The 13,165-nt window shown below is 42.8% G+C and overlaps 1 protein-coding gene across 1 annotated transcript; it reads right to left on the bottom strand.

Annotated features, from left to right (window-relative positions):
• Nucleotides 1-6,646: 6,646 nt before the first annotated feature.
• On the bottom strand, nucleotides 6,647-11,400 carry rbm15 (RNA binding motif protein 15). The gene has a single exon (XM_034590478.1). It carries the CDS (start codon nucleotides 11,251-11,253, stop codon nucleotides 8,698-8,700), a length of 2,556 nt encoding a protein of 851 aa, XP_034446369.1. The 5' UTR covers nucleotides 11,254-11,400; the 3' UTR covers nucleotides 6,647-8,697.
• Nucleotides 11,401-13,165: the final 1,765 nt, after the last annotated feature.

Here is a 13,165-nt window from a genome sequence, read left to right as displayed (position 1 = left end):
CATACTCATTCATACCTTCAGCTCTTTCATACCTTTTACAGTTTTACTGGAAGTTGAAGTTTTATTCTTTTTTTAGGAGATTTTTTGAAACTATAATGGCTGGTGACACTGATCTGTGCACCCAAGGGAAAGGGCTTTACAGTTTTTCTGAATGGCCAAAACACTGAACCCTGTTCTCCAAACAAAACTGTCAACTGGAAAAACAACTTTATCGAACCGATGACTTAGTTGGCAGGAATGTTCAGATATCTAACAATAAATATTTTTCTGTAATTTTACAGTAAAGATCTGCTCAGAGTGCAGTGTTTTGCATTTATTTGTGTAGTGTGTAATTATTGCTGAGTCGTGTTTATGCATTAGCTGGCTTTCTTTGTTATTTGATGGCAATGTTTGGTTCTGGGTAAAGATAAAATAGTTTTGAATCAATTGTTTGATTTTGCAAGACAAGTCAAACGCTTTGTGAGTGGAGCTTGAATTTTTGTGTTTGTGTTTACTATTGATAATTGGAGAGGAGGTTTCAGTAAATTTGTTTTAACAATTCAGAGAAACTGTAACATAACGTTTTAACCCTTCAACCCTTTCAAAACCCCGTAATATAAACTGACTTATCTCTCACCCCTGAACTGAGAGCTCAGCTACTTTCGGAGTCCGTGCTGACATGTTGGACAAACCTATATGGAAACTGCTCACAGTGCACATGCTTCAACTGTATCCTGCATGTTCACTTAAGATGAAATTCCAACAGCTTTAAAATCAACACTGGAATGTCAAAGTTTGACATACCAGCTGAAACATGTTCCGGTTGGTTTCATACAATGTAATTTAAACTGCTCACAAAAGGAGCTGACATCTGCTTAAACTCGGTTAAGCGCATAACTCCGCCAATATATGCCTTTCAATTGATTCCATGGGAAATCAGTGAAAATATCATAAAATTGTATCCAACAATGTTACAGAAAACTAAATCCTGGATCCGGTCCCTGATCTGGATCTGACCCAAAATTAAATGGGTTCTTCCCTGAGTGGTACCACATCTTTCCACCAAGTTTCAAGCAAATCTGCTCAGTTGTCTTTGTGTAATCTTCAACTCAAACAAAACACCACCGGACAGGGGTGAGAACATAACCTCCTTGGGAGAGGTAATGCAAACTCTGCTGCTGACACCTGCGCTGCTTTCAGTACTTCAACCAACCCTTCAGCTCCTTACACCACATTTAACCCCTTTTTAACCTGTTTACACTCATTGCATTGGCAATTTTCTACACAGATGAGCTCACTTTATTTCGCTTAGAAATGTTGATATTAAATTAAAACCTCAGTGATGACCTTTTTAAATGCTGCAACTAGAAACTGCTGCTTTGGTGGGTCACAATAATAAGCATTTAAAATGGTATGTGGTAGTACCTGCTGTTAAGAAAACACTCACGCCCTGCTCGTCGTCGCCTGTAAGCCGTTCTATGCAAACACACACAGAGCAGGATTTACATTTGACCACCCCGCCTATACGCACAGTCATTTTAACCTAAGCAAAGGTTACAGCTCTTTTAATGTTTCCTGAACATACGAATCACAAAGAGAGCTGATGGAGCTGATGGAGCTGTTGTACGCTGAACAGCCGGAGCTTCTGTGTGATCAAGTGTCATTTTTATCAACTTTTTATGTCTGTAAATCTCTGACCAAGTGTGTTACAAAGATGTTTTGCCAATGTCGCCCGTAAAAATGCAAGGGCCCACCACACTGACTGTTGCCCAGCCTTTACAGTGCCTGCAGGCAGCCAATTAATGGCAATGCAACATATTATTTTATTTTGTTTATACATGGGAGTGTATTGGTTGTTGAATCTTTTTTTTAATATATATAGTAGAGGTTTTTGTTTTTTCAGGGGGTTCCTTGTTTTTCACCGGTTTGCCTTACAGGGTACTGTGCTGTATCTTTATTAACTTCCTGTGATGTCAGTCAAAGACACATTAGAAACCTATCGACAACTTGAAGCTCATGAGTGATGAGATGGACAGCGTGTATAATTTAGACCACTATGACCATCCATTATTCAGTCATTTCCCAGTCTTGATTATGGATGGCCCAGAATCCAGAGATGGACATGTGTTTTGTTATGCTGCCCTCTTATGGCAGGGGAATGCATCTACTCAAAGAATGCTGTGTCAATTAGTACCAAGTTATTCCCCCTCAACTCACTTTCACAATACTGAGCAAGGCTCTTTGTATTGTTTCAATAACGACAGTCATGCACAAAAGCTCTTTAGCCTCACGGGTTGCATTCACCACCAGTATGCTATCAGGATTTAGGGCCTCTGTATATTTTGTACCATAATAAATCTTTTATGAAATGTATTTGATGCTTTAAAAAGGTAGATTCCGTTTGGAATTACTTTACTTGATAGTTATCTGGGTATGGCAAGGAACTGTATCTTTAAGAAATACTTTTTATGGCTCTTTGGTAATGTCTCAAACCTCCCTGGTAAGGAAGTGAGTTCTGTTCAATGATGTTGGATGTTCTCGTTGCAGCGGATGCATTCATGGGTGAAGCACTGTTTTGTTACAACTCTTTTCTCCTGGATTTGCAAACTGAGTTTAGAACATATGCTTAACGAATCATAGATATCGTTTTCCAAGCCTTGTAACAGTGCCAACTCAGCTCTAATAAACTGACGTGTAACTCAGTCTGTTTTTGTATCATTAAGACGACTCAAAGTAATAAATGCACTGATACCAGACCAATTTATCTCAATGCAAAAAACACACAAGTTGCAATGGATTTAACCTTTTTATTGACACATTATTACGACATACTACAGTGAATAAACAAGATTATTTGTGAATATTATGGCATTCATTTTTATCTTGGACCCAGCAAAGGCTTGTTACAATTAATACTCTGAAAATATCAACTTTATAATGTAAGAAACACTTTGTTATTTAATAGCATTAATCAAAGCAGGGTTACTTACAGGAGATGAGACCTGATGGTGTGTCTATCAGATGCACCAGCGGCCATCCAGTGGAGTTCTGTATGGGCGACATGCAAATAGGTTTTCATGTCAACAGAAGTAAACAGTGTGAAATGGTCACAAACAACGGTTTGATTGTTTTGAATTTAAAAACCAGTAAAAATGTTTGTTATTACAAAGTTAAATGTATATTCTGATTGGTACTGTAACAACATCCCTCTAACTTAGGATACTACAGTGAACTGCAGTGCAGATGATGAAAATCAATGTGAATTCTTAATTATGACTTTTGTAGCTTTATTTTCCCACCAGTGAATGAGATGATCTTTCTCACATTAATGCGTGAGTCAATACTTGAATGGCACTCGGTATGAGCGCAAGCCTCCGCCAAGGCCATCATTTCCTTTAAATTCAGTCAAGCTGCATCAAATGTCAAACACTCATAGATATCAGTTCCCTAAATGTGCCTGATCCATGAATTATTCCCTGGGAAGTCAGTGAAAATTTGGAAAACCAATGCCCTGTCTTACTAACACTGGCACAAAATTATAATGTGACATTTTTGGAAAGATTAATAGGTGAAAGTCATCATTTTGAAAAAGTAAAGACACTGAGTACAACCAGAATATAACTTCATGGACTGTGTTAAGATTTTTGTAAATGGATTTTTTAATCTGTCAATATTTAGTAACTTAAAATTTCCTTTAAAAAAATTGCGCCTTTCTCTTGAACCCTGTGTATAAAGACAACTAACCAGAGTCTAACCTGTGAAATGATAGATGTTTCTCAAACTTAATTTCTTGCCTTAATTTGTCTGTATCTCTGTATTTAACACATCAACAAGCATCGTAACACTGCTCCACTAGCATTTGATGAGTCAGACCTCATTGAGTACAAATATATATGTAGTTATATAGCTCGGCGTTCATCCGTGTGGCAGTAGAGCATGCCTAGCTATTCATACACCCTGACAACACAGGGAGCAAAGTAAAAGTTATCTGTGACATGGTGGCAGTCAGTAGTGATCAAATATTGATAATGTTCATTTCTACACGGTATATTTTGAATGGCAGCTGGTCGTATTTGATGCTTTCTCCTGGGGTCTGTGAATCGCATGTTAACATTACCCATTTTTCAAGATTCAAGATTCAAGAGTTTATTGTCATATGCACAACGATAACATTAAGCAGTCGCTTGCAATGAAATGCTTGGGTCACAGGCTCTCTTATAACAATGCTCAATCAAAATATTCTATATATATATTTCATTAAGTGGAGGTTAAAATCTGTGGCCTGTAAACTCCTAAAGCAAAACACTATTCTTTACCAGAAGCCATTTTCTACTGTTATTATAACTCTTTAAAGGTCCAGTGTGTCAGATTTAGGTGAATGGGATCTATTGGCGGAAATTGAATATAAAATAATCCTAGTGATGTTTTCACTAGTGTGTTTTTAACCTAAATTGTATGAATTGTTGTTTTCTTTACCCTTAAATGGAGCTTTTATATTTAAATACTTTATATTTACATCGTGAGCGGGTCCGCTCTATGGAGGCCGCCATGTTTTTTACAGTAGCCCAGACTGGACAAACTAAACACCTTTTGAGTTTTTATGACAACTGAAAGCTACCAAAGGTTCTCCTTCATGTTTGGAAGGGGAGGGTGAGATGAGTGGTATTCAGCTGCACCATGCAACTTCACTAGATATCTCTAAATTCTACACACTGAACCTTTAAATTACACTTCTCTAACTGCTAAATGATAAGAACACTTCAGCATCACCAGTAAATTTGTGCATGACCAGGAGTTGCTTAACGATGATGATAATTGTGAGTTTGAAAAGAGGAGACAATAGCTTGAGGTGGATTCTTGCCCTTTTACGACAAACAATCAAGTCTTTACAACTGAATATAAAACCAAATGTCCTCACACCACATCACGATAACCTTGCCTCTAGTTACTGGCTGTTTTTTGTCTCCATCAGTGACATAATAAATCTTTACCAAAGTGAAAGGTGAGGTCTACATTTACATGTCTAATTAGGCTGCAACCAAATGTGAAGCATTTTCTTACATGGATCTAATCGAGAAACTACAGCTGCAGTTTTCTAGATTTAAAAACTCGTCGACTTTCTTTCCCTTTAAAGTACTTCAGCCTTTTTCTAAACCAGCAATTTGATAATGAACAAATCTGCAAGAGTATATTATTAAGGAGTGGATTGTTCTGGTACATCTATCATTCTTTCAGTAATCAAAACAGCACTATGCATGTTACTGTGGGCAGTAAATGATCCTATTATCTCTGGTCTGGGACATATGCCAGCTGCCATCAGAGGGAAATAACCCCAGTAATGACTTTGGATTGAAACCAGAGTGTGCCAGTTTGCATTTGTCGTTGTAAAACATGTGGTGTTGACACATTGTACTTACCACTGCTGCCTACGCCACCGACACAGACCTGGCGAGCAGCACTTGTTCTCCTACTCACCATTGTGCCCTTCTACACTGCAGTCGTACAGTGATACCAGCTCTGTCCTGGGTGTCTGGTGTGCACGAGTGAGATGTATCAGGGAGATGACTGTGAGAGAGGGAAGCAGGTGCTCCGTGGTCCTCAAGATGGCAATGTTTCTCTGGTGAAGAGAGGGGTCCTTCTTGGCACAGAACACCTCAATTGTTTTCATTCATGACTAAAAATGGATGGCAGGGAGGTAATGGAGAACTTTCTTTCCTGTATAAAAGTGGCCTTACACTAACAAAGGGGCAAAATAAAAAAAGGTCTCCTAGATGAATTTGGGGAAGGGTGGGGTCCGCAGAGTGGGTTCCTTCCAGCGGTGTCAAAAAAGGTAAACAACCCTGGCCTGTGCTTGTTTTGTTTCCAGGCTGCAGCGGACCTCAGGTGACAAGAGTGCAGCTTCAGCGCAGCAATCACTTGTTCACTCATCTCCTCGGAGAGCGTTCAATCGGAGGAGAACACATGAAGATGGGGGCAAACAATATTCCTAGCTGATCCTCTTCCCTGAGCCAAACAATAAGTCGAATCAAATCATAACTGGGAAAAGAAAAACATAACCAAAGACAGATCAGCCCAGCGGTTCAGCTCGGCCTCTGCGGTGACACAGCTTGAACTGGAGACGCTATGCACATTTCAGAGCGGTGTCACCCACAATCTCCCAAGTGGAGCGTGTGACGGCAGGTGATGAGATTTCTTCCTCAGCTCCTATGCAGTACCAGGAACAATGCACGTGGAACCTTTAGAGTAAAGAGCAGGGAGAACAGGATACTGGCACGTGCTGCTGTTTACTCCGGCCCTCGCCTCCCGAACTGCACCGCTGTCTGCTTCTGCCACTGCTTCACGCTGCAAACTGGAATCTGGCTGTAAACAAGGGATGCGGAGGCTCCTCCATCCTGATCAGGTGTTCACGTGCCAACAGGAACAGTTGAGGGTATAATACGGGGTCATGGGGGAGTAATTTATGTCGGGCACCTTAGCAGCTCAGAACAGGCATGTAAGCAAACAGCGGTCCTCACACGAAACAGGGGTCTCTCGTCGGTGTTGCTAAACAAATTGCAAATTGTCTCCCTTCGCGTGTGCAGAAACACAATTGCAAGTGACAACTCCTTCGAAACACAATAAGGCATGGCAGCGTGTTTCTTCAATTGACTTCCATCGAAGAAACATGTTTCCCTTCAAATGAACAATTTATTGATAATCGGTCACATTAAGTGCCCAACCGCACTTTTCAGGTATGTGAACAGCTTCGCGTGGGCTCTATGGATTTTCCTTTCCCATGACATCAAAGTGTACATTGCTCAATTTTTCCATTTTTAACAGAAGTCATCACAGGTGCAGATGGGCTACACAACTTAAAAGCTGCCTCATCAGCGAGGACTCACAAACACAATGTGGCCTTCTCTGCAGAGGCTTTCAGCTCTGCACTCCTCTCCTCCGGAGTCCAGCGTCGCAGTGGGCGGGACGTTGACACACAACAACTTTCCCACACATCAATGTTTTCAATACATGTTAAACCAAACTCAGCAAATTATAATTCAGAGTGGATTACTATTGCAGGCTAAACATACAATGGCAAAAGAAAATACGGGAAGTATGCCTTTGGAACATGTTAGCAGTCATGAGTAAAATATATAAATTTAGACCTCTAAAATTAAAATTCCAATGTTAACCGTTAAGTTACTGCAAAAACTTTAAAATGACACAAACCATCTTACTGAAAAAATGGCAGGTATTTGTTACTTGTTACCAACAATTTCATTATATTGATTATTATTATTCTTGGAGAACTTACTGGTTTCAGAGCAATAAGTGAAACAGACTGTCAAATATCAACACAAACTTCTCTAAGCTTTTTATCCATTACTACTGTAGTTTTTTTTCCATAGATAACATTACACAACCATTCCTAAGGTAGGGATGCACAAAATAAAATATTAAGTAGAAAATATGAGGAAAATGTTAGTATTTGCTTTACTATGCTATGCGTATTGAATTACGGGCTGTTCCCTGGGCAAAACTCACATCTGTTAGTATTCAGCATTCCACAGAGTTGACAAGATGATTTGGTTTTACCCGTGGACGGGACACACACCGAGTTCATTGTCTATCTTGCAATTTGGTGTTCCAGTACTGAGGAACACAATAAAATACACTCAGATCCAAAACCATGAACCTTGACAATTTTTTTCAAACACATAACAATGTAGGTAACTGAAATGCATCTGGTGAGCTTATTTTTTTTTTTCTTTGAAAACACAGGGACCGAGTGAGCTTCAATTCAAGCCCATTCAAATTAAAACAAAAAGCACTACACTTCTTCTGCACACCACTGTCCTTTTACCATATTTCCAAGTTGTCATGCCTTCATCACGATGGTTATCTGATGAAGGCATGACAGCCAGAAACCTCTTGTCTGTGGATCGTGGTGCACTGAAGAAGAGCTGTGCAACGTGTTTTAACCAACAAAATGTTAACAGGACCGTTTCTTTGTACCTTCAGTACAAAATAATTCATTAAACCTTCATTGAAAACCCTGATTTCAAAATTGCCATGCTCACCTTTGTATCCATCAATCAAAACATGAACGTAGTAGAAATAGCTTTGAAACAATATCTTCCAATTACCCCTTGTGTAAGTACCTGTTCAGGAGGTAGACACAGCAGCACCTGTACAGACAATATTTTTCTTTATACTTATATTAGTCCAGGAACTTTGCTAAGCTTGTCATTGGTAGCTTTTGTTTACACTGGATTCCACTCAATTCATCATTTGTGGTTTTACTGTCGTAGAGGTGTTATTGTGTCCACTCCTTCTATTTCAAATTTATCGATAATTTTCTCATGATATATCTGGATAGCTGAGATATTAAACTTGCAAATGGACCAAGTTTTCTATATAATCTAAGTGTTGTTAAATTACATCGAAATTGACTCCTCAAATGCTCCTCGTGTTTTACAGTATTCTGACTGAATGGTTTCTGACTTAGTGAGCAATTCTTTCATACACCCTTTTAAAAATAATTTCAAAACCAAATAACCTCTTAGTTTTGTAGGGCACAGTTTGTCCTTTTTAGTGGATTACATGGCAACATACAAACACTCAAGAACCATACTAGTGCACCCCATAATGCAGAACACACAGCATGCAATAGTTACTGACATACAGCAGATCTTTTTTTTTTTTTTTTAAACATGACTTGAACTTAGTGTGTTCTGATTTTTAAGATGCTCCACGCACCACAATCATGACCAGATAGTCCTCTTCACTTTTAGCCAGAGCTTTAGCAGAGGAATCCAGGAACTGCTGAGAGAATTCACAGGGAGGGAAAGCATGAAGAACCCCTGTGTTGTCTTTATCTCGGCTGCCTCCCACAGGCAGGCTGATGACTCCTGCTGCTTGTTTTTGGTTGAGGTAGGACACCAGGTTCCGAAGCGGCCGCTGGGTTGAGACTGCGGGGTCAGACGAAGATGCATCCTCTGTGGTGCCGGGAACTGCCAGTAGAATGGCGTAGCCGTCGGGGCCGGCCACCTTGATGCGTCGGGACACCTCGTCGAGCTTGGGCTGGTCCAGGCGGAGGCGCTGGGTGATCTTTAGCTCGCTCACCTGCCTCCCCATCGTGCCGTCAGCAAGCAGGTCACTGGCTACATTGTGGTCGCCCTCCAGCAGGTGCATGTTGGCTGGAAAGTTGCTGTTCTTCAGCAGCAGCATACCTTGCCAGGCCAAACTGAGTCTGGTGCCGTCCGACTTGGACAGCTGGCCTCCCTTGGAACTGCTCTCAGAACGTTCTCTCTTGGCCGGCCCTTTGCCACCTTCACCTGCTTTGCGCTTTCGCTCTCCAACTGCTGAAACACTGCTGCTTAAAGGTGCCTTGTCAGAGAGGCCCTGGTTTTTTAGTCTCCGTTCAGCACCACTTCTCTCCAGGCTGGTGTGGCGTTCTCGTACTGGGGAGGGTCTTTCGCCCCGCACAGGACGCTCTGAGTCACTGAAGCGGCCCCCATCTCTGCTGCTACCTCCAGGACTGCCATCCGGAGAAGCACGCCTTCGCCTTACTGTCCTATCAGTGCTGTCAGGGGAGTGGTCTATGTGACGGCCATCCTCCATTACACGCCGTTTGCGAACAGGTTCTCGTCCCTGCAGCTCTCGTTCCAAAGACCAGGGCTCCCGTGCCCTCCGCTCACGCTCCAAGTGATCCAGAGGCTCGAAGGGTGAGGCGCGTACTCGTTCGCGAATAGCTGGGTTGGGCCACTCAGCTCCAGGAAAGAGTTCTCTCTCCCTAAAGTGAAGCGGCGGTGGAGTTCGTTCCCTGACCCGCAGCGGTTCAGGTGTGGCACGATGGACAAACGACTCAGCCACCATGTCAAAAGGTGGTATAGGGAGCGGCTGCAGGAACTGCTGCTGGTAACGATGTTCAGTGTCAGCAAAGTCCACTCTGAGTCTTCTCTCGGGACCTCCCAATGGGAAGCCCCTCATGTGTGTGCATGCCGCCTGAGCAGCGTCCAAACTTTCATACTGAATGTAGGCCCAGGTGTCCCCCTTCCTGTAGTCAATGGTCCTTATAGTGCCAAAGCGATCAAACTCCCTTGCAAGAGCAGCTAGGGGAACCCAGGGTCCAAGCCCACCCACCCACAGGCGGGTGGTGGGAGTTGCTTTCCCATAGCCTATCTTTATGGGGTTGCGGCCCACTATTTTCCCAGACATACTAAGCTTAGCACGGTGAGCCATGTCAAGGTTCTCAAATTTCAGAAATCCATACGTGCTGGTTTGTCCCCGTGTGGGTCTTTTAATGTCCACCTCTGTGATCACCCCGAACCTGTCAAAGGCTCGCCTCAGGTCGGCCTCTGTCACCGTTATGTCCAGGTTGCCTAAAAACAACGTCCTGTTGGCTCTTTGGTCGTCTTCTGGGGAGATAAAATCCTCCTCGCGAAAAGCCGCTCGCTCCGCAATGAAAGCCGGACGCGCCCTGGCTTCGAACAGAGCGAACTCCCGGTCGCGCTCCAGATCTCTGGGCAAAGGGGGCGGCGGGGGCGGGGGGAGCCGTCCCAAGGCCAGCTGCTGCAGCCGGTAGTCCCTGTACCCGAGCCCCGTGGGCGAGAGGGGTCTCTGCAAGTGTCTGTGGCTCTGGGTGGCCCCGTACAAGTCTCTCTCCACCGGGGAGCGGCTTCTCCTCCTGTTGATGTACACCGCCTCGATCTTCAGCGGCCGGTCGTACAGCACCAGCCGGCCCCTGGCGTGCTTCGCGGCCCGGGCGTCCTCCGGCTTCCTGAAATTCACGAAGGCGATCCGCTCGTCGTTGCTGCGGCTGATCTTGACGCTCACGTCCCCGAATTTCTTAAACTCGTGAAAGAGTCCGTCCTCTATGTCCTCGTCGCTCAGCTGGGTGCCGAGGTCGCTTATTTTCAGCGTCTTGTACTCACTCTCGGTGCTGGGCGGCTGGACCCGCTGCTCCCCCCGCGACGTGGTCCTCGGCGAGGCTAAATCCAGCGTCAGGCTCAGGCTGTGGTTTTTGCCGACGGAGCTGGCGGCCGCAGACTGGCAACTGTGATTATTCCCAGTCCGGCTGTGGCTGTCGAAATCCCGGTCCCTCTTCTCGCCGAGTAGGCTCCGTCTCGTGGAGCCGCCGCCGTCGCCTTTGGTCGAGCTGTTCCCATTATTACTCCCACTGGAAACGGAGAGAGCCCCCATTTTCTTGCTGGTCGGGTGGCATCCTCCTCTGTCTCGAATATCGTCCAAGGCCCGGGAGCGCTTTTTAATCGGCGACCGCTCTTTGCCTTTCATTTCAGTCGTCACGGAGCCGTTCCCTGGGGCGTTTTTTGGAGCTGTTTCTGCAAATTAGTGCAGAAAATTTAAGAAAAGAAAAGCGGATTTATTCACTGACCCTGCGGCAAAACAACAACAGTCGCCATTTTGTAAAGATTAGCGTCAAGGCCCGCCCCTTCCCCCCGATTGGCTAAAAAGTGGGTGGAAAACTTTGAAAGCGCCTGTCAATCATCCGATGGGGATGGAACATTTCGATAAATGTTTATTTTTCAGATTTTATCACCAAGGTGACGAGGAGGACGAAGTATTAGACAAAACGTAGTTATTGCTTCAATCTTCCATAATTTTTTTTCGTCTTTTACTCTGTGCCTGGAAGTTTGTTTAATATTATTCACATATCATTTAATACTGGAAAAGATCATATATTTTGATTAGTGAAATTCCCTAAAAACCCTCAAAGAGTGTCAGAGTCAATGTCATAAGTTCTAAAAAATTACCAGAAATACATCAGGGAATAACTAAAAGTATCTTGAAAAATCCTCCCAAAATATTGAATTAATGAAGGAATACTGTAAATTAACAGAAAATTACTGAAACAGACAGTCAATGCAATCATATAACACATATAACTACTTACCCAAGAAAAAGGGCCCTTTCTTTTGGAACAAAAAAGTTCGGGGCTCAACTCCTTTTTATGTCCACATGTGCCTGTTCTTAATCGTGGCTGATGTAAGTTTTTATGTTGCAGGAGTTAAGTTGTTGTTATGAGCACCATGTGGACCCAGGGGCCTCAGTAACGACAGGGCCCAACTGAATTTGAGAATTGGATGAAGACTTGATATTGTTTTTCTGAACATGGGCTGGATCTGTTAGATTTGGTAACCATAGCAAACATGACATTCTGTAGTCACTTTTGTCCCTGCAGACTCTAAAGTCGCTGCCTCTCACTCCATTACTTTCCTCTCTATCTCCAAATCCTCCCATCTTGTCTCTTTGTCCTCCCTTTCCCTTTCTGTCTGTGTCTTTGGTTAACCCTAATCTTAAACTAACCAAAAAAACCATGATGGGGAGGAACAGAGAAACATTCCTATCTCAGTAACACAAAGTGATTTTATACCACAAGATGGCAGTGTTTGAACAGTAGTTTAGGTACAGTAGCTTATAAAGCTCTAACTAATCATTGAGAATGCCTGTAGATGGTTACAAGGAATTTCTCTCTATAAACATCTGTGTAAAACATGTAATAAACAGTCTTTAAATAGAAAAGTAATTCAGCTTAGTCAAGCAATGGAGGCTAATTGGACATTTCATATTGCCCTGATAGAGTTTTTTGGAGTGGGAAAACACATTTACATGATAATGACCTACTGATAGGCTGTTTGGTCTTTACTGGAGTAGTTTCCCCCTGTTTTCCAGGTCAAGGCCCAGCTTTCAATTGATCTAAATTCAACAAAAAGTTTACAACCAGATCATGTACAAGGAAAACACAAAAGACACAGAAATAAACAGAAAACCTGGTGCATTGCAGTGTATTTAAGGTAAGATAAGACGCGATGTTGTTGTGTGAGGTCATAGTTCTTGCATGGCGACTATTAACATATTTTATCTGTTGGTCCCAGGATATTTTTTATTTCTCTATAGAGCTGTTGAGGGTGCAGCAGAGTTTTTTTTCCAGCCTAATGCCCTGCATCACATCTCTGATCCATTGGCTCTGGACGGGACACATCTTTCCATTTGTGCAAGATTGAACACCTAGCTAATAACAAGGAGAATGCAATGACCTTCTGTAAGCGAGTGGAGTAGATGCAATCACTCTGAGCCGAGAGTATATCAAAAATACCAATAGTTAAAGAAGGTATAATATTGCAGCCTAAATGGTATAAAAAAAATGAAACCCAGAAAGACACATATTGATATTCCTTAAAAATAT

Source organism: Hippoglossus hippoglossus, chromosome 7 (assembly GCF_009819705.1).
Source record: "Hippoglossus hippoglossus isolate fHipHip1 chromosome 7, fHipHip1.pri, whole genome shotgun sequence".
NCBI lineage: Eukaryota > Metazoa > Chordata > Actinopteri > Pleuronectiformes > Pleuronectidae > Hippoglossus > Hippoglossus hippoglossus.
This window is presented reverse-complemented; position numbering and strand designations above follow the sequence as displayed.

Coding starts and splice junctions, on each gene's coding strand:
- rbm15 (XM_034590478.1), bottom strand. CDS start 11,253: ATGAAAGGCAAAGAGCGGTCGCCGATTAAAAAGCGCTCCCGGGCCTTG.